The 21,758-nt window shown below is 35.7% G+C and overlaps 1 protein-coding gene across 4 annotated transcripts in view; it reads left to right on the plus strand.

Annotated features, from left to right (window-relative positions):
- Positions 1 to 21,758, plus strand: part of DOCK4 (dedicator of cytokinesis 4) — a 246,548-nt gene that overhangs the window by 93,445 nt on the left and 131,345 nt on the right. For all 4 annotated transcript variants that reach the window (XM_085043039.1, XM_085043060.1, XM_085043049.1 and 1 more), the window contains exons 5-8: positions 1,466 to 1,562; positions 3,238 to 3,386; positions 4,750 to 4,834; positions 6,477 to 6,628. In XM_085043039.1, the coding sequence (XP_084899165.1) occupies positions 1,466 to 1,562; positions 3,238 to 3,386; positions 4,750 to 4,834; positions 6,477 to 6,628 (483 nt within the window). The remainder of the gene's footprint in view (positions 1 to 1,465; positions 1,563 to 3,237; positions 3,387 to 4,749; positions 4,835 to 6,476; positions 6,629 to 21,758) is intronic.

Consider the following 21,758-nt stretch of genomic DNA (forward strand, 5'->3'; position numbering starts at 1 on the left):
CTGAACATAACTGGGAATATCACTGTACTGTCCAGAGAAAAGAGAAAACAATTACATGTTAAGTTTGTCTTGAAAATGGTATTGCCCTAATTTGAAGAAAATATTTTGTACATAAGCTCTCTTTTAACCTGCTGTTTAAGATTAGCTCTTTTTTTTTGAAGGCAGCAGCTCTACCATAGTAGACAGTTGCCATTTTACAAAAAAAGGTAAAATAATGTATTGGTTTATTGGCAAAAGATTCTACTAAACCTGTAAATGAATAGAGAAACTTTTTCCTTTACTTCTTTTCTTCAGTTGATGGAAACCCAATTTTTTTTTTTTTTTACAACAACTGATGTATTTTCATTTTTAGAAGAGTTGGTAAAAACCAGAATCTTTGGTTAAAATTAATTTTTAATTGTGTTATGGAATTCAAATGGTCTGAAGAAAAAAAAGCACTGATTTTTTTTAGGTGTAAAACTTACCTTGATGGTATTGCTTTTAAAAATTAAAAACTTTTAAAAATTGTCAGTGGTCTTTGCTTGACAGTTTTTTTCACAGATCTACTTAATTTGTAATTGTTCATATTGCATACATTACTTGGATTTATTAGTAGACAACTGATACAGAACACTTTGAAACCTGTATAGGTAAGGACATTTCTTATAATAGATGGATGCCTGAACATTAAGTGACCTTTATTTTGGGAGGATGAATGTGTTATTCATAAGGTCCTTTATTCATGATAGGCAGAAGTAATGATGAAGACTGTAATAATATTTTAAAAAGTGTCTTTCCCACAGGTGAAAATGTCCTCATATTACTGTTAAACTCACTGTTATTCACTATGAAGTTCTAGCTGCATGTGGTTTGTCATGCCCTAGGATCCTTTCTCCTTTTAAAGTCATAACTAAAACTGAAGGTTCAATGAAACAAAATTGTAAACCATCACAATAAAATAAAGATTACAGGTGGAATAATTTTTGTTAGTAGACACCAGGACAGTACGTACACGGAGTTCAAGTTTTGTTGCATCTATTTCCTTTGTTAGTTTATGTTCCCATTCAGGCCATGTGCCCTGCTGCACTTCATGGCCAAGGGCTGTCACATTGTTATGTTAATTCCATAAGAGAGACAAGATATCATGAAAAAAGTAATCCAGGCATGAAAAGCTGAAGTGTCAAGATTCCTTTGGAAACTATGGATATTATTCTGCTGTGAAAGTTGTTTTTGACATGCTTATCTCATAGTAAAAAACTCACCTTGACTTCTCTAGGACCGAGACTTTGCATGGGGATTTAACTATTTTCACCCAAAGTTTTCCATGGGGATTAAATAAATATACAAATAAAAAGTCTCATGGCCTGAAGGAGCACTCATGTAGGTTGATAGACATCACTGTTGGCAGTAGGAAGTCTACATATTCGTTACTGCAATGGGATTAGTAATGCTTGTGCAACATCACGTGTTCTTCTGCATGTTACAGACAATTTGAAATGGTTATTCCAACAGAAGATTCTGTTATTACAGAAATGACATCAACTCTAAGAGACTGGGGAACAATGTGGAAACAACTCTATGTGGCAAGTACCCCGAATAATACTGCTTTGTTTTACTGTCATCTCAAAAGGCGCACTGTTGTTTAGATGCCCTGGTTTAGTTGAAGTATATATTCCAGAAAAAAAAACCTAAAACATTCAGTTTGCTTTTTAAGTGTTTTACTAATACCTGGAAATTTTAATTTGAGCTTCATAGTGTTATTAAACATTAGCATGTCTCTTGTATTCACATCAATCATTTACTTCAGTAGAATTTAGCATCAGATACCAGAGCCAAAGATGCACCTGAATTACTGTTTATTCAATTTAGTTTTTTAACTGCAGAAATAAGAGGTCCATATACTAGTGTCTGATGGGAAATTGTGAAAACATACTGTCAGTGTAGTTCTTTGTAATTTTCCTACAAAGCCCTTTTTGTCCCTTGCTTCTAATTCAAGGGCTCTTTCTATGACCTTTTTTCCTAGGTTTTCTTTTACTTATAATGTTCATATTTCCCTCTTGTTATTACAACGTTTGTTTCTCTTTTTGACAATATTTTCCTTCACTGCTGTTGTTTTTGCATGTTCAAAATGCCCTGGTTTTCTTCCTTTTGAGACAGAAAGCCAAGTCAAACAATAAATTAATGCCCATTTTAGGGAGCTTATGAAGTGAATGAATGTGAAGTAAAAAGAGCAGATTTATCAAATGGCAATTTGTCAGAATGATTCGAATATAAAAGTTGTTAACGGGGAGTAATGGTACTTCTAAATTAGTTTGAGGTTTAACTTAGGCAGCAGAAGTAGCTGAACTTTATTTTTATACTTTTTCTTCATAGGAAGAAGGAAAAGGGAAATGGGCTTAGGGTTTTTGGCAAGAATTAACAGAATAAATCTGAATAGGAGTGTTTTTTCAACTCTGTGTGATGCATCACTTAGATGAAGGTTGCAGTAATTTCCTCAAGCTCAAGGTTCTCAAACTGTATCAGGTAAAACTACGTAGAATTAGTGAAGGAAGAGTTAATAGATCCTTCCAAAACAGAGGTTCTTTTATGGGAAATGGTTTATGCCCTTAGCTGGTATATAATTAGAGTAGGAGGATGTGGTTTTAAAGCAATCATATTCGCATAGTTTGTCCTACTTCACAGTTAGATAAAGGAGAACTGTCTGGACAAGGTTCCGTCTATGTGATACTATGGTTAGGTGGCTGTGTGTAGAGTTACATCAATGCAAGAAAAAAAATAAAAGAAATTAACACTGTGGCTCAGAGTTTGAATGCTCAGACCTATTACTTTTTCTACCCCTTATGTGTATGAGTTCAAAGAGTCTTGAGTTACAGGTCATATATTCAGTTTGGATGAGACAGCAGCTCAGAATGAACATGCTCTTGGAATAAAGTGATGCTGTGTCATGAAACACAGGAACATTTTTTGTTGAATTTTTGTCATATCTGTCATGTACATGAGACTATGTTAATGTGGGACACAAGGAGTTGGACTGGAATATTGGAATAGGTGTGGTACAGAGACAGGGTGTGTGGCAAGCTCTGAAATTATTTTATATGCATACACAGATTTAGGTAAAATGGTCACAGTGTGACTGGGGGAAAAAAGACTAAAGTAGGGGAAAGAAGGGGTTTTCTTAATTTCCTCATAATAGATGCATTTATTAGGATTCTCAGCTTATACAGGTGATGAAGAGGCAATTGTATTTTTGTCTCCCAGAGGAATGAGGGGGATCTCTTCCACCGGCTGTGGCACATAATGAATGAAATCCTAGACCTGCGAAGGCAGGTCCTTGTTGGCCATCTCACCCATGACCGAATGAAGGATGTCAAGCGACACATCACTGCTCGTCTGGACTGGGGCAACGAGTGAGTAAATATAACAATAAATGAAATGAAATAAAATTATAAGGCCACCTGCTTTAGGCTGATTGTAGAATAGTGAACAAGTGAACACTTCTAACAAGTGTTACTGTTTTTTAAATCGACTTTCTCCTTCATTGTTTTAATGTCCACTATGTTTTAATAGTGAAAAGTGGGTTATTGTTTTATTCTACTTTTTTAGTTTCAGTGTAATTTACATAGCAGTAGTACTGTCTATAAGAGAATTACATTGGAATATCTGAAGCAGCCTTTTAAATCTTTTTAAAACACACTAGGCTAGATGCCTGGATGATGCATTTAGCATAGCTTTGTGATCTAACTGAAACTATATTGGCTGACATTGCTTCTTTTTTAACTTGGTCACACAATTTAGTTCCTGCTTGGGCATCTTTAACATACAACCAGCTACTGTGTTCTGCATCTTTCTTTTATCTGAATAACTGAAATGAGCCAACATAAATTGTATTATCTTACTCATCTGGGTTTTTTTGGATGCAAGAAAATGGTTAAAACACCCTTTGGAATTTAGGTGCTGTTTCCAAAGTCTCTTCTTGAGCCTATATTTTTACAGCTAAAAACTGACTAAAGGCAGCAATATTCAACAGTAGAATTAACTGAATTCCAGAGGTTTCTACAGGTATCTGAAAGCATAAATACCTAACACAGTAGGAGGGTTGTGACTAAATGTGTATGATTACCTCTCCGCTTCAAATTTTCTGGTAACTGACAGAAATTAATTGTGAAGATTTTTGACATGGTCAGTTCCTGCTCTTTAAAACATTTTTTTAAAAAACTTTCTAATCTTTCAAATTTTTCTAAACTCTGCATGACTGCCCCATATGTGTTCTTAAACATTATTGCTTGCTGCTGTGCTGAAAATAACTTTTATTCTCGTTGATTCAAGCTAATTTCCTTATTTTGTTCAGGGGATACAGGCAAGCATCTTTGATACCTCCAGTACAAACTGAAAATGAGCTGATGTTTTAGCATTTGATGGATTTTGTTTTTATCTTCCTTTCCATGATTGTTATTAAAATTGACAGCACTCCTGCATTCACACTGAAATGTTCACAGTAGTACAAAGGACAATATCCATTGCACATTATCCACAATGTGAAACAGATTTAAAAATTGTGGAAAAACATTCTATTAATGTTGAAAGTGGAGAAAGGGGAGGAGTCGTGTGAATGGTGATACAGCCAAAATATATTAAAACAAAAGCAAAGTCAGCTAATTGTAGAGTACCAATTAAAATGTGCATTGTTTATTGGAATAAACAACACATGCAGAGTTAATTTGTTTCTTTTGAAAGTAGAAACTACTTACTGTTATTCCATTTCTCATACAGACAGCTGGGACTTGACTTAGTTCCAAGAAAAGAGTATGCTATGGTGGATCCTGAGGAGATCAGTATTACAGAGCTCTACAGGCTGGTATGTGAATGTAATACCAAATTACATATTGACAGTTTGATGGCAGCTCTCTTCTGTTTAACCAAAAGTACCTTTTTTGATCCAATAAACTGGCATTTCATAATGTAATGAGTTTTAACATAAGGAAATCTTTTTTTTTGAGCAGCTATGTCATCTCTACATCTGTATGAGATGCTTTGATTTGATATCAAATTTGCATGTGTGCACATGCTTATCTTACATGTTATTTGCTAAAAGTTTTGTTTTCTGATGTACCATTAAAATTGTGACTGTTAATGTTAATTTATTAATCAATAAAAGCTTATGAGACTTTTTATCATTAGAGCTTTACCAGCCCAGGAGTCTGTTTAGATAAGATTTGTGGAAATATAATTATAGTCTCATGGTATAATGTCATCACAATCATACAGGGCTCTTGGTCCTTTCTAATATATTAATGTAAATAGCAGTTAAATTGCATGAGAAAGCTCTCCTTTGGGTGTAAAAGCCCATCTTGATTTACTAAAACCAGCACTGATATTTCTTATTCTGATTAAATCTCCAGTGAGGTCTAAGAAAACTTGCCAATTCATTTATGTAACTTTGGCTCATGTTTAACTACTGCAGCTGTCACAGATACACCATTCTGAGCCTTATGTGCTTAAGACTAAGCTTGTATTTAAACTGAATTTTATTTATGATAACTTTTGTACTTAAATACAAAAGCCCCAAAATATTGTCACTACAATTTGTTGTGGAGCTGAAATAATTATATATATTTAAAATAATTTTAACTACTTGTGTTGATAACTTGTAATATCAAGCTTAATAGTAAATTCTTCTCGAATCAGTATATCTTTGATTTCAAAGTCATATGTAATATTATGGAATCCTCTTGAAGCACTAGATGAAATACAGTGAGGAACCATTAATCATGAGAAGAAACATCAGAGTAAAAATAACCCAGAAAACTAGTAATGGAACTTGTGGAGTGTACTTTGAAAAATAAAAAGGCAGAAAAAAGATAACCTTAGTATGAAGGCTAAGTGGCTTAAAAAGATTGCTGTTTAAAATTACTTTTGTTAAAATGGAAGAGAGAAATACTGCAACTTAATATTCTTCTCTTAATGGTGACTAAAATGCTGAAGGTATAAACTGTGAAGTCAAATCAAGATAATTTATTCACTTCTATAAAGCAGTTTGCCAGAGATCATAAAATGTGGGTATGATTGCTCATTCCCATTTTAAAATACTGGTATTTAGTCTTCTGCAAAAGCATTTTTTAATGTGTTTGACTACTGAAATATCAGATCATTACCTATTTAAACCAGCTAAGAAATACTTTATTGTTACAGCACAAAACTTTAAAGTGTTTTAAAATTTTCAGAGTAGAGAAAGATACAACTTCTAGAGATTACTGGTTTTCTCCTAGTGATAACTATGATCCAGGGTAACACTGGAAAAGTAATTTCCCTATGTTTTCCTTCTCAGATGCAAAAGAAAAAAAAAAAGAAAAGGGAAAAAAACGCAAGTTAATATTGAAGTTAAAAGATAATAATTTGGATTAAGAAATTAGTTCTGGGTTACACATATTTTTACCTCTTTTAGTTTTGAGAATTTTACAATTGACTCAAACTGGTCACTGTGTTTGTGGTATTTTTAGATGGAACATCGCCATCGAAAAAAGGACACACCAGTACCAGCCAGCAGCCACCATCTTTTTGTTCAGATGAAGAGTTTAATGTGCTCCAATCTGGGAGAGGAACTGGAAGTAATCTTTTCGCTTTTTGATAGTAAAGAAAATAGACCCATCAGGTACCATATGATTTCTATTTAAATACTGCTTTTACATAAGTTTTACAATAAATACTGTATCTTTTGATTCAGGTAACAAGTTCTGCATTAAGGAACAAGAGGAAGATATTTTTGTTTTATGAGAATCTTTTGCTTCCTTCTGAAATTCAGTTGTTATGTCTAATGGTTTGTGTCATTTAAGGTTTAAAAAAATGCATACATCTCTGTCTTGTTTACTTGTTTTACTTTCCAGTTGTTTTTTTGTGTAGGAACATATATACATGTATGCATACAGAATGGTCATTTTTCACTGTCTCTATTTTCATCTCTCCTAATCAGTGCACATTCAAAACTTTGAACTGTTGGTGTCTCTGTAATTAGACAAAGTCTCCTCTGTACATGAGACTGGAGGGCTGACCTTAGTCAGTGAATTAAGCATATTTTTTATAAAAGGAGCCTTTACTTCCATGAGAAGGTGCAGATTCGTCAGTGAAACTGTCAAACTCAATCTGTCCTAAAGTTTAAAATCGTGGGAGAGCTGATAACCTTTGATTTTTAAAATATTCAGTAGTTATTTCTATTTTCAAAATTCTGGCTGAGAGAGAAAACATGGGAGTGATCAGTAGTGAAACCACTATGCACTTAAAAAATATCAGCACAGGAGGAGAGGACAGTTAAGAGCCCAGAAAGTTCTGTTTGAGCAATATGCCAGGAAGTCTGAACCATTAAATGGCTGCGCAGTGGTGATGGGTGTGGTAGGTTGACCCTGACCTCCAACCAAGCACAGCCGCCCTGTCACTCCCTTTCTCAGCTGGACAGGGGACAGAAAATAGAACAAAAGGCTCAAGGTAAGGACAGGGAGACATCACTCACCAATTACCATCGCAGATAAAATAGACTTGACATGGTAAAAATGAATATATTACCAACCATATCATAGTAGGATAATGAGAAATAAACCCAAAACTTAAAATGTCTTCCTTCCCATGTCCCTTCTTCCTGTGCTCAACTTCATTCCTGATTTTCTCTCCCCGTCCACCCCAGCAACACAGGGGACTGAAAATGGGAGCTGTGGTCAGTTGATCACACATTCTCTGCCACTCCCTCCTCCTTGGGGGGAAGACTCCTCACACTCTTCCTCTGCTGCAGCCTGGGGTCCCTTCTACAGGAGACAGTTTTCCATGAACTCCTCCAGCTGGAGTCCTTTCCACAGTTGTTGTCTTAAATATGGCAATAGGAATTTGGGGAACCATGTGGAAATTGGTCTGAAATTGACAAAATTACCTGTGCTTTGCAGTCCAGGCAAGAAAACTAAGTACTTTATAAGAAGGATATACTGAGTACATTAATTTTTATTGTTCATGAGATCATACATGCACAGCTAATGTTACAGTGTTAGCTGTTAAATACTGACATTCATTCTGGCCTCTAGTTCAGATAGTAGTCAACAAAACACAGCTTCCTGTCATTTCAGAGAATTAAATGTGCATCAGGACATGTCGTTTGTGTTCACTCCAGTGAATGCCACAGCAGGTGATAGATTTAGGAGAGAGCTGCAGACGTTGACAGAAAATAATTTGGGGTGATATGGATTGCTGAAAACAAGGTTAAGGCAGTGGTGGTGGTATGAAAGCAAATGGATTGGATTTCATGTTACATGAAAGCACAAATTCTGGAGCTGTTTCTCACATGCTTTCTGTGATCTGACCTTTAGCTATTGATTCCTGACTCCAGTGTCTGTTTTCAGCTGCTTACTGTGTGTGAACTTCCTCATCCCATTACTGGCAAACGTTGAAGAAACGCGTTGTTACAAATCCAAACTAACTTCTACGGGATGTGGGGGGAATAACAGGGGAAGCTTTGTGAAGGTGGTTTGCACCATCTGCAAATCAAACATACAACCCTGTAACAAAAAAAACCCCAAAACCACAACAAACACAACAAAAAAAAAGTAGCAGGAAACAAACAGAAATTCTCAACGTACTGGAAAAGCTAAATCTAAGAGAGTTTTCACAAGAATAAATTAAATCCAAGGTATATTTGTATCACAGAATGAACTCTGGAATGCAGAGGTGTCCAAGGTGGATATTTATATGGTCTGTCTGGACTAGACATGGAAGTGACTTAACCAGTTTACCACAGAGTTAAACCAAAGCTGGTTGGTCATAGTGCACAGCAGTATGGTACAATGTATAGTGGTTAGTCAGTGCAGATGGGTGGGATACTTCAGAGATCTTTAGGCCCTGGCTGATGCATGTTTGAAATGAACCACCTCCTCAGAACGATGGTGGGTGAAAGGAGACAGTGTCTGCACTCCTCAGCTCCCACAGTTCATGCCCTGCAATGATGCCAAAGCCTGTGGGCAGTGATGGAGTTGAGGAGTTTGGATATGCAGACTCTTCTGCTCATTTCTAACGAAAGTGCAGGTCAAAAGCTGCATGTGACAACACCGTAGGATCTGTCACAACCTAGTTATGTCATTTGTCCATTATCAAAATATAAATTGACATAAAGCAAGTGAACTCTGTAGCGCGCTCTTAAAGAGTTCAGCTGGGGAGAGTAAAAATAGCAGAATTTAGATTTAATAATAGAATTTCTTAAAACTAACTTATCTTCTTCTAAGGTGGACCTGCAATTGTAAGATCTCTCTATATCAATATATCTATAATATATCTATTTCATGTATTTTTTATTAGGTTTATGCAATTGAAATAGCAGCTTTAAAAGATTCTTGGAGGTCTAGAAGCAGCATTATCTGATTTTTTTTTCAATTGATTTTTCCACAGCTTTTTTTTTTGTTTGTTTTATGTTATCAGTTTTATACATTCAACTGTTTGAACAGCAATATTTGTTCAAGTATCACTGTAGATACTGAGGTGGGGAAACTATCTCCCAAAAGAAATAGCATTTTCACTCCAGACTAGTGCAAGAAAAAGCCCTGTGGAAAAGTCCATGCTTTGGCAAAATAAGGTAGAAAGGAGGTACTTCATAATATAGGGAATGTATGGTTTGATAGCTGAGCTTTGTATTACAGTGCAAGAATAAGATTGTCCTTAGGCCATTGTAAAACTACAGTTTTCTTGGGCAACATTAAGCAATGATCAGACTTAGAAAATATCCATTGAGCAATGAAAGATAGTGAAACTTATTCTTGTTGTTGTACAGTTATGGATTCTCTCTGAGAAAAAGCATCCCATAGCAACTGAAACAAACCAAGGTATGAGGAGAAAGCACAGTGTGTTAACAGGTCTTGCATTTGGCTTGATGGCACCAGAATTGAGTGTCTAATAAGAAAATATATCATTATATGCTAAGAACAGATTAAAATAATATAGATGTATATAGCAGAAAAAAAATTAGATATCAAATTGAAAACTATGAGCCTGAATGTCAGCACAAAACTTTTCTCTAATTCTTGTGACCCATGTGTTTTGCCACAGAAACTATGCTTAGTAAGTATTCTTGGCAGGAGAGTATTCTAACTTGATGCAATGTAGGTACTGTTTGTCTTTGTAACGACAAGCAGATGAAGAAAAGGAGAATAGTAGTAATTTTAATTCCTTTACAATTTATAAAATATCTTAATGCAGATTGCTATGGCTTAAGAGACAGTTCAGATATAGGAAGCATAAGTTTGAATATTCAAAAGCAGAGCGAGAAATTGAACATGGGTCTTTGTTTTCTGAAGGAAAAACCCAACCTACTAATATAAATCTGTTCTTCACCTACACTGCACTCTTGTTTCTCTTTATTTAAAAAATAAATTGAAAAAAAAAACCCAAAGTGCTTTATATTTAAATTCAGCATTGGATCCTTTTTATCATCTTTAGTTTCTCTGAGTAGTTGTACCTCATTAAACATGAATTAGTCCTGAAATAAAATACAAGTATGTCCTCAGGTGGATGGCAGGGGGAGGAATGGAAACATCATCACTTCTGGAATCTGTGTAGATGGAAGTATCGTTCTGCAGTCATGAGTAAGATGCCAAGATCAAGACATAGGCCAATGCTTTCCTTTTTGTTTAATTTCAGAAGGTTTCATGATAAATCATGGACTTTAGGATTGGAATCTGGATCCAAAGACATCTAAACTTTTTTCGTGTGAAGTGCATCTCTAGGCTCGTGTTACTAGTTATAGCTAGCAAAATCTGGAAGGCAATTCACTGGTGAAATGTCTGCATCTTCTTTAGAGCATTTGGAATAGCTCCTTAGGATCCATAGATAGTATTGAATAAAGAGCTGCTCTGTATACCCTGAAGTAATTTTGATCTGAATCTATCCTATTTGTTTTTTGTTTTCTGTTTAACTACTTGAGATCTCAATAAAGTTTGAGGCTTCAAGTTCAGAAAGAGTTGATATTGAAATCATAAAGGATATAAATTCTCAGTATTAGTTACCTGAGTTTTTGACATTAGCTCTTACAAGTGGAATCTATAGGGAAAAGCATTTTGAATTTGCTCTTAAATATTTGCAAAGGATTTAAGGTAGTTGGATCAAAAATAAGTGGAAAAAAAAATATATATATGTACAAATTTACTATTTTTCGCTATGTGTTGAATTTTTTTTTAGTTTAAATAGAACAGATATATTGTGGTAGGCAACGTATATATTCAAGGAATATTCTCCTAATTTAACATACACATTTGTGCTCTCATTGTGGAACCTACCAGTGCATTTTTAGGATAGCACCTTTTAAAATAAGTAAAGAGATGAAAATGAAAGCCATAAAAGCATTTAAGAGTTATTCTGGTTTTGATGATGTGTCTTAGTATTCCTTTAGTATTTTGAATAGATCATCATTAGATGATCTTTAAGGTGTGTTCCAACCCAAAGCATTCTGATTCTATGAATAAAAGAAAAATTAGCTATATTATTCTCAATTAAGTATTTTTTCATCTTGACAGCATGTATAAATACTCAAAATTTTTCCAACATGTACTAAGAATTAGATAATATATTTTTTGTGAGATGTGAAAAATTGATTTTGAAATGCATTAGTGACTCTTCTAGGGAAGAAATCTGATACCATGTAGTGACAAAAAAATTGGTGATGCTTTGAGGCTTTTTGATTTTCACACTTTCTAGTTAAAGATTTCTCTGGATGGGCAGAGGCTGCTATGCGTTGATTGTAACTAACAGTGAGATCAGCACCCACTTTGGGCAATAGGAATGATATTCTATCAACTTCACTAAACTAGAAGTAAACACTCTTTTGGGATCACTTTCCATTTGTTTGGGACAGTGTGGGATTGTATTTTTCTCCAGCCTTTTTTGTTTGTTGCTGGAAATTGCTGTTAAAAATAACTGTTTCTAGATGTGTTGGCATCCACAATAATATCTGTTCTGCTGTATTAATTAAGGGGTAAGAATAAAATAGAGGTTTGTCTATGACTTTATTATTGTTGTTAATAAAAAATAATAATAATTATTATTTTGCAGACTGTTTCTATATTGAAATAATTGTCTAACGTGTGTCTTCACACTTGAAAAGGCTTTTTTTAAACGTGAATATTCTTGTATAGAAGCAAGAAAACTGTCAGTATTTAAGTCAAGTAGTTAAATCTGAGTGATGAGATGCTGCTGCTTATTAAAACTACAATTGCAAGTCATTCATTTTCTACTTAATTGGTGCATGCTAGTTTCAATTGATATGTATGCATATGGATGTATCCATATTTTGTAGCTAAACTAGCTGCTAGGAATATTTTTTTCCAACACTTAAATTAACAATAAACAGCTGAAGTCAGCTGATGATTCCTAGAGCTTCCCCTAGTATGTTTTTGTATCATGTTCCATTTTTCTCCCCTTCCTTCTGTTTTGCAGTTTCCTTTCCTAGAACAGTAATAGCCCCTCAGTGGGGTAGAGCAAGTTGTGAATGGCACTGCTTTAACATGGTACAGCCATATGGCTTGTCCCAGTAAAATTCTTTGGTTTGTGCACTGTTATGTCTTCTAACCTTATATACATATAGCCATATATCTATCTATCTGTCTATCTATCATCTATCTATCTATCTATCTATCTATATATATATATATCTAATCTATCTCTCTCTATATATATATAGTTTATCTAAGTATATCTCTATATATCTCTATATATCTATATGTATATAACACCTTACATTCCACATCCTTTCTGTTAAAGTCACAAGCCCAGTATGTATATTCCTTGGGCTTTTTTGATTTTTTAAGAAAGTAAAAACCTATCTTGATGACACTTAAATTTTAGAATTAATTTCACTATATGGAATCCTAAAGGAAGCATTTTAGCATATGCAGTTGTAGAGAAGTGTTGTTACTGTAAGAGGTCCATTGTCACATTTCTTGAGGTTTGTTTGTCACTTAGTTCAGTCCTGTTTTTCTGGCCATTGCTGGGCTTTTACTGGCTACTTAGAGTTGTTACTAAATTATATGAACTCAGACATACTCTGGATCTGTTAGGAGTCCAGATGGTACTTCATGTTGTTAAAGAAATGCTTTTATAAAATCCATTCTGGAATCTGGCATGCTGCACAAATGTTTGAGAAAAGCAAAATGAGAAGGACTCAACAATTTAGCACAGAGCCTTGAAAATTTGTTTTTATATCATCCAATTTTGTGGTAAGCAAATCAACACTTTGAAAGTCTAAAACTGCTGTCTACTTACGCAAGTAGTGCCAGCCAGTAGGAGTGGATTTGTAGAGCAGCAGTTCATGCTAGACCCAATGTTAACATGTGTAAATGTTTTAAGGATTTTACTGTGGACTAAATCTGTGGTTGTGTGGACTGAGTGGCAGCAGCATATGTTCTAGTTTGGATTCATGTGGAAGACAGCCACTTCACTAGCTAGACCATTCTGGCTTGTGAAGCAGAATGTGGAGATGATTGGAAAATTGTCTTCAAAAGGACCTGATTCAAATTAATTTGATCATGTACATCATAAAATACTGTATGCAAGATGGGTATTACAGGATCATAGTCTGAATGGGGGAAAATCCTGTAAAACACAGAGAAACTCAGCTGTACTTTGGGAGTTACCTATTTCTAGCACAATCACATCCCGAAAACAATTTCAGAGTTAAAAGGGATTATAGACACCTGAGTGCAATTGATTCAATGTGAGAAGCAGTTAATAACTTTAGGTAAGAGATAGGTCATTGTTACATCTCCAAAGAAAAACTGGAAACGTGTGTTTGCAACATTTCAGCACACTGCAGCAATCCTGTGTTCTGATGCTCTTTATTAGCTGCTTTATAAATCAGTTGTAGTGTGTGGTCATGTATGAGATTTGTGAAGTTTTACAAGTTTTTCTATTCCTTGGAATATGAAGATGAATATGTAGAGTCCCAGCATTTATGATACTGAAGAGTGTGAGTGTGGTGGCGTTTGTTGGCTTTGGGGAAATCCTTTTCTCTTTTTAACAGAATTTAATGAAACAAACTTTTCTTTCAGCAGTTGGATCACGCTTAAAAAGCCAATAATATGTGCTTCAAGGGGTTACACAGTTACAAATTTTGTAGTGGCAGATTTTCAGAGAAATAAAGGACATCTGATGACAGTCTGTGCTTTCCCTTCACATGTACTAATATCAGTTACCCAATACAGCAGGTTTTTTGCAGCAGTGATGACCTTAGTATAGCCAGGGGGCCCATTTACGCTGGAGCTCTAAGAACACCAATCATTTAGTCAAAAATATATTGATTTTTTTTTAAATCAGATCCTGGAAAGATCTCACATATTAGCTTTTAACAGAATCAGTTTAACAAATGGCAAGGGACAAAATAACAGTCGCTTTCCACACAAAGTGCATTATTCACTAAGGCTGTGTTGACTTTATTTCTTACTATAAGAATATTCTGCTGGTATTAAAAAAAACCCCAAAACAAAAAACAAAGCAAAAAACACCCAAAGAAAATATTTACCAGATGACTGTGTTCAAAAAATCAAGTTATCCCCATGTCGTCTGAAATGCCTACTTTTCCAGTGTAGATCCTATAAGATTGTATTGAAATATGTAGCACATTACCACGTAGAGATCTTGCCTGGGTTTTTTAAAGAGAATTTTGAAAACACCAGTAACACTGGCTAGTGTATTATGAAAAAGGGAAGGTGTTAAGGCTGCTGCCTACATTTGTTCAATTCAGACTGTCACCCCTGTTCTTGGCATTGACGAGTATGCATAAGAATGCTGCATCATTTCCTGCTCAAAGTTCCATTTGCTTTGCTGACCTTTACATTTCTGTAGAGTTTGTGCCTCTGTCTTATGCCAACATACTGCTATAGAAATTCTTAGATCTGTAATACGACACATAGTTTTTATATAGCATTGTCTTTTCTAAACCATTTCCTTTTTTTCCAAGTAGCAGTACTATTAATAGGAAAATTTCAAGGCAGCACTTCAGAAAGATAGTGTGTGTTAAGATTTTCTTTCATTGATACACACTTTGTGTCTGTGTCAATATGATATGAACATCTTACCAGAAATGATTGATGCCTCTGGCCCCATCTGTGTGTGGAGTGGAGATAAGTTGGCATGCTAATCCTCCTTTTTCTATCACCTTGAACAACCTTGTTTGTAACTATCATATTGCCCTCAAATGAGCAGAGATTCTTAAACAGCACAAAGAGGAATAGGCTCTTATTCCAACGCCAATGAAAGCAAACTGCATTTTTTGCGAGCTTTTGATTATATCCTTAATGATTGTGTAAATTCCAGACCATACCAAAGAGTAAGAAGATTACCCTTCCTTTGTTGTAGTCTCAGCCTCACCTTTTAGTGACATCCACATCATCAATCTTTTTATCCCCTTTTTATTTCGGTTTTGTTATTCATTTAATTCAGTTAAATCACTTGCCAAAAGCTGAAATCCACATTTAGTTAGTCAAAATATACACTATTTGGTGTCCTTATTTTTAAATTTTTGAAAAAACGTACTGTCAGTTTTTCTCCCTTTAAGGGACAAATACTCCCTTCCCCCCTTATTCTACAATAATCTTAAAATTATTTTGGTATAGTAGGAGAATTTCTAAAGACATATTTTGCAACCTCCATCAGCATCGTCAAACCTCATCTCAAAGAGCCTGACTTTTAGTCATCACTCTAACTAAAGTTTATGCAACTGACAATTGCTGTTAACAACAGTAAGGAAGGGCTGGGATACCTGTTGATTCAAGCTAACAATACATTTTCTCTACCATGAAGGCTCACTACTGACAACCCAAGATGTCTTTCTTCAGAGATATCCCTGTGGTCTCTCTTGAGCAAGAGCTCAAAGACTCAGTATTATTTTAAGCACAGAAGTGGGTTACACTTGAGTTTCAGTATCTAGTTTACTTAGGATCAGTACTCCAGACATCAGCACTCTAAATGCAGGAGACTCAAATAAATTTTTTGTTGCTTCTAAGTCATATTGAGCACTAGAGCACAAAGGGGATGGAGATTATATTTGTGAGTCTGTAGGGTGTGTACTCAGTGCAAGGCTAAAGAAGTTCATAAAAAGGTGCAGTTGAAGAACCTTGGCCCTCTGGCTCATGAGAATGTGTCATATGTTGTTGTGAGGGATAGTTCAATAATTATAGTCATTTGGAACTTCTGGGCAAGTAGACAGGTGCAAAATGTTGCATCATGGCAGTTACTAACTTTCAGAGGTGGAAGATGGAAAAGACTGTGTAAAGAACCATATTTCCATAAAGACCCAAATGACCCAGCTATATCTGTGCTTCCTGTATGTGGAGCTTACATATAATCACAAAATCATGGAATGGTTGAGGCTGAAAGCAAAGCCCAGAAGTCATCTGGTCTAACCCCTCTAGAGCTGGTTTCCCAGAATCATGTCCAGATGGCTCTTATCTATAAGGGTGGAGATTTCACAACCTCCGTGGGCAACCTGTGCTAGTGCTCAGACACCATCTGTCAGTAAAGAATTTGTTCCCTGATGCTTAGTGGGACCATCCTGTGCTTCTAGTTTAGGTCCATTGCCTCACTGGGAACCACTGAAAAGTGCTTGGCAGTCCTCTTTGCACCCTCCCTTCAGATATATTCCAGTTTATTAATAAGATCCCCCTCGGAGCTTTCGCTTCTCCAGGCTAAACAGTCCCAGCTTTCACAGCTTTCTATCCAGTCCCTTGGTCATGTTCAGGTGTGTATAACCAGTACTGAAAAGAGAGGAAAAGGATAACTTCCCTCATCCTGCTGGCAGTACTTTATCTAAAGCACCCCAGGATATCATTGGCCTCCTGTGCTGCCAAGGGCACATTTCTGGCTCATGTTTGACTTGATGTCCACCAGGACACCCAGGTCTACAGTGTGTGAGTCTATGATTACTTTCCATCTTCTTTTCAGACTCTTGTTTCTTAATTTTATTCTAACGTCAGAGATGAGAACAAATTAGGTTTGGAAAATGATAGTGAGGACACTTTAAAGCCAGAATTGGAAATAATTTTAGATGGTGCAATGTGTGTCAAATACAAAAGCTGGAGAGAGAGGGAGAAGTAATTTTTATAGATGAGCATACTTGCATGCACAGTAGCTGATATTAAGATTTTCTGCTTCTGCATATGGTTTCTTTTTCCATATCTGATTGTTTGATATTTAAGTTTTGTCTCTCTGAATGTCATGGAAATTCAGAGGCTCTGTTAATAAATATGCCTACATAAAGATAGGGGTTTGTTTCTAACATTGTCTTCAAGAATCAGTATTATTCTGGGGGGAAAAGAGTGGCTGTGGTATTTTTGAGTTGTTCAAGGATGTGCTTTAACTGTGCCTCAGACATTATTACCTGTTACCAATAGCACAGAATTTCTGGGAGGTGTGAATACTGACTAGAGGCAGAATTTGGACTGGACTTCGTTGCCTTTTCAGCAGTGTAGAATTATTTATATAAGGAGCAGAATCCAGGTGCTGCTTATAATTTTTTAATCTGTCATTAGTTGATAGGCTACTCTACCTTTTCCCCTTAAAATATTATTTTTGGTGTGTGTAACCTTCACTTCAGTAATACTGTTCTGTGGAAATTATTGCTCAGATTCCTCCATGTTATCCATGGATGCTTTTTGTCTTGAAGTACTCTTGGATCCTGACTTCATGCAAATGCGCCTACTAAGCAAGGCAGGGATTTAAGCTGAAGGAGCTAGCAGCATTTCTGGCAAAGGGAACAACCCATGGGGACCAGAAGCAATGAATTAGCTCAGGGCTACTCTTCCATTACAGTATTTCCACAAAAGCATAATTGCACTTTTACTGGATCACAGCATAGGGTAGTTCAGTGTTGTTTTCAATTTCCTTTGCAGTGTTCACAAAAATATCTAATCTTGCACAGTATTAAAACTGTATTACAGTGAATTACACAAAATCAATGCACATATGTACACATACATATCTGCCTCATAGATTCAGGAGAGATGAAGCATCTTGGTTTTTCTGCCTAGCAAACTCTGTAAGGAGTCCTCCATTCTAGTTTAGTCACTTACTGCTCTGGTTTGCTGCTCCTTAGAAGCAAGATAAAACAAAACCAACCTATTTTTATTTACTTCCTGCTCATTCAAGAGTTAGTCCTGATGTTAGCTGGAGGGTTGAAACATCTTAAAGAAAATGTGAAGGTCACTTTGGCAAGAGAGCAGCCGTTGCTGTTGTACCAATCTTTTATGCATTTGGAATAAAAATACCTCTTTCGATGGCTAACTTGTTATGTACATTTCTGAATATGGTTGCTAATTTTTTTAAATTATGTCATCCTGTATATTGATATATTATATGTATATGTAAACTCTCAATATATAAGCAGGCTTAATTGTTTAATTATTGGCTTTAAGACACCTGGTAATTTGCCCCATCTTGTGGATAAGAATGTGACTGTAATTGGAGGTAAATACAGGTTTACAAAACTAGCTTAAAATAGAAACCTGAAGTTCCAGAAACTTCAAAAGTTTCCCTTCAGAAAACATGCATCATTTTTTCCAGTTCTCGTTGTGAGCAGAAAAATTCCTATGTGCAGGAGCATAGTCAGGGCATACACAGGCAGTCAGCCTTTTCTTGGCAGCAGTAGCATAGTAGTAAAAGTTTTTCTGCTTGGATCCTAGATGTGGAGATATTTTGGAGTAGGAATTGTCAGTGGAGATTAGCAAAAATATTGTTTCTTGATCCCAGTCAGGCTGGAAAAGTGAAGGAGGTGTCTCAATTGAATTCTGGTTTTTTTGCTTGAGAATTCTGTCATGAACTGCCTGCTGTGAAGTTCTTCCAGAGGCGAGAACACTGAAGCACTGGGCCAGTCAGTCAGTGTTCCCTGTTCAGTACATTGGCATTTGTTGTTTTATATAGTAAAGCAGATACTCACTATAGCTGTTGTTCTGACCAATAAAGTAATCAACATTCAATAATCAACTGTGGGAACTTGAGCCTCTTAGGTATCCCATGGGTATTCAAGCTTACTTGTGTTTTCTATTCTTTCCCTAAGTCTGATTCCAGGTTTTGACCTGAAATCTGTTTTGTGTTTAGAAACTCTTCACAGGAACATACCAGGACCAATGAGAAGTTTCAAATTCACCTCACTGTGGGGGAGTGAGCAGGTTGCTGAGCTGCTGGCTGGGCTTAAACCAGCGTACTTTTACAAATCATTCATTTAATCTGACTTTCTGCAACGCTGTTTAATTTGTTGTCATTAATGAGAGAGTTTTGATAAATTGCTCTTTAAATACTGGCTATTCTTGAATTGCAAGAGAATTAACATTTTCCTTCAGGCTAGTACAAGTATTTTTTGAGGACCTGGTGTTTCAGGAAGCATATTTGCTTTTGCCTGATGGTCTAGACTGTTGTATTCAGTGTGTGTATGGGAGCTGCTGCATGTGACTTTACAACAAATTACATTTGTGAATAAATAAAATGAAGTAGATATGATAGGGATGAGTTGTTAAAAAAAAGAAGCCACAAGTGTAGTCTAGCAAGCAAATGCTTTTGAGAAGGTTTGGGTTTGCATTTCATGGGTAGGCAGAGCCTGATTTTAATAATATATTTCATAAGCCCTCCCAGGTGTGTTAGAAATTAGTTGTATTTCATGATGTAGCTCAGTTCTCTCAGGAAGAGCTGTATTCAGTGAAATGAATCTACCTACCTATCCACTGTTAAAAGATTCTTTCTCAAATATCTTCTGCTTGCTGTGGTTGGACTAAGGGTGCTAGCTTATATAAATCTTTGATCTCATCCTGTGTAGATACATTTTTAAAGTAGACGAACCAACCCAAGCAAGAGGAACATGTGGTATTGATTATGTGTCTCATATGCATTAGCAAATAACCCTCTTACTGATTCTGTTGTAAAAATTGAAAACTGACAGGAGAAATAACTAGTTTTAAATGTGACGATGAAAACACTGGAAGAGGTGATCTCTTGTGTACCTGGTGGAGCTTAAAACAATTAGCTACATTCAGACATGAATGCAGTGCTGGAATAGGAATATGTGAACCAGCCACGGCATGCATGTGTCAGATTTAGGTAACCATGAGATATAGTCTACATATCTCCCTACAGAAATATGATTGTTACATTTCTTAAGAGGCTGTTTCTTAGAGAGCACCGGTGGTGTTACAGTTGGTTTCCAGATCTTCTCACTAAGAACATGTTGCAGTCACACTGGCTACCAATCAAAGGCATGTTCAGGATTGATGCAAAATACAAACTTGCTGCTTGTAAACCTCAAAATGGTATTGAATACATAGGAAGCCAGGTGGTGTTGGAGGAAGGGGAATTTTCTTAAATGCTATTGTTTCCCTTCACTTTACTAATTCCTCCTGCTCTCTTCAGGTCTAATTTCCATCTTTGGGGAAAGATACTGCAAATCTGCTTGTATCCATGCTGTTACCTCAGTCAGTGACTAGGATAATGATCAAGACTATTAATTCAGCTTAAAGGATCTGTAGGTCTGTGCACTGGTAATGCTGTGATGCAAAATGTTTATCCCTGGTGGCAGACTAAGCTCACTGAAGGCTCCAGCTTCTGGTATATTTTTTTTTTTCTTCAGTTGTAAATACCTGCTGATAGATTCCAGTATTCTGTTTTTAAACTGTATCATCTTCCTCTGGCTCCTGGTACCTCATGAAAAATAATTTAAAATTAGTTCTTCCTAAGTCTTAAGAAATGTGTGATACCATCTTTCAGTTAAAATACAGGTGCAAATATCTAAAATAATGTAGGGTGTGTTCATAAAAACTGTAATTAAAACTAATTTCCCAAGACTGTCTTCAGTTCTTAAAGAGGTAAAAGAAGATGAAGAGCAGGAGCCTGTTTTAGCTATAGAAGTCTGTTTGGCTTCCTCTCCAATCTCCTTTTTTGCTTTCTCTTTTCCTTTTTTCCTTGTTAGCTGTACAGCTAACCAAGGGAAATTTGGCTTCACTGCATAAATCTATGAACATTCTTTGTATGTTTCTTTTTCTTTTTCCCTCATGTTGTGAGCATGGCTAGGGGACAGATAAGCTTCAATGTACCATCATAAGGTTGTTTTACTTATTTTTGTTTGTGTTTTTGCTTTGATCTTTATCTGAAATTGGCTGACATCTTATTTTTATAGTACACATTCTTCCTTTTCTGTCCCATTTTTCTCATTGCCTTCTATATTACAGTTAGAAATTTGGGAATGTTTTTTTAAGTGCATAACAGATGAAATACAGGGGCTGACGTACTGTGGATCAGTTGGTACTGCTAAGTCATGTTGGCACAGTTATCATTCAGTTTTTCTCTGATTATGAATATACTTTAAGTTTTTATGATCTTTCAGTAACTTAGGAAATCTTGTGCAACATTTCTCTGCTTTTCACCATTAAGTATGGGGGTAACATTTTGTGTCTGATCTGGGTTTTAGGAAATCACTGAGCTGTTAGCTGTAAATGAAGTCAATTCAGATTCAAGTTCCTAATGAATATCCATTAACAGTGTTCTGGAATGTGATAAACCTGAGGTGGTGAATTATGTGTCAGTGTTCTCCTATTGCCTCTCATTATTTACTTTAGAAATCACTGTAACCTATTTTCAAGTAGAGAGCATTTATAAAGATGTCTGAAAGTGGAGCTGTATGTACTGAGAACTATGAGTACTTGGTGTCATCGTTTTGCCACAAGAATATGCCATGTGGTATAAATCTGGCTGGATTGATTTTTTTTTTTAATAGTGTGTTTATAAATCAT

This window comes from Lichenostomus cassidix, chromosome 1Aa (assembly GCF_008360975.1).
Source record: "Lichenostomus cassidix isolate B80296 chromosome 1Aa, HeHo_3.0, whole genome shotgun sequence".
Lineage (NCBI taxonomy): Eukaryota > Metazoa > Chordata > Aves > Passeriformes > Meliphagidae > Lichenostomus > Lichenostomus cassidix.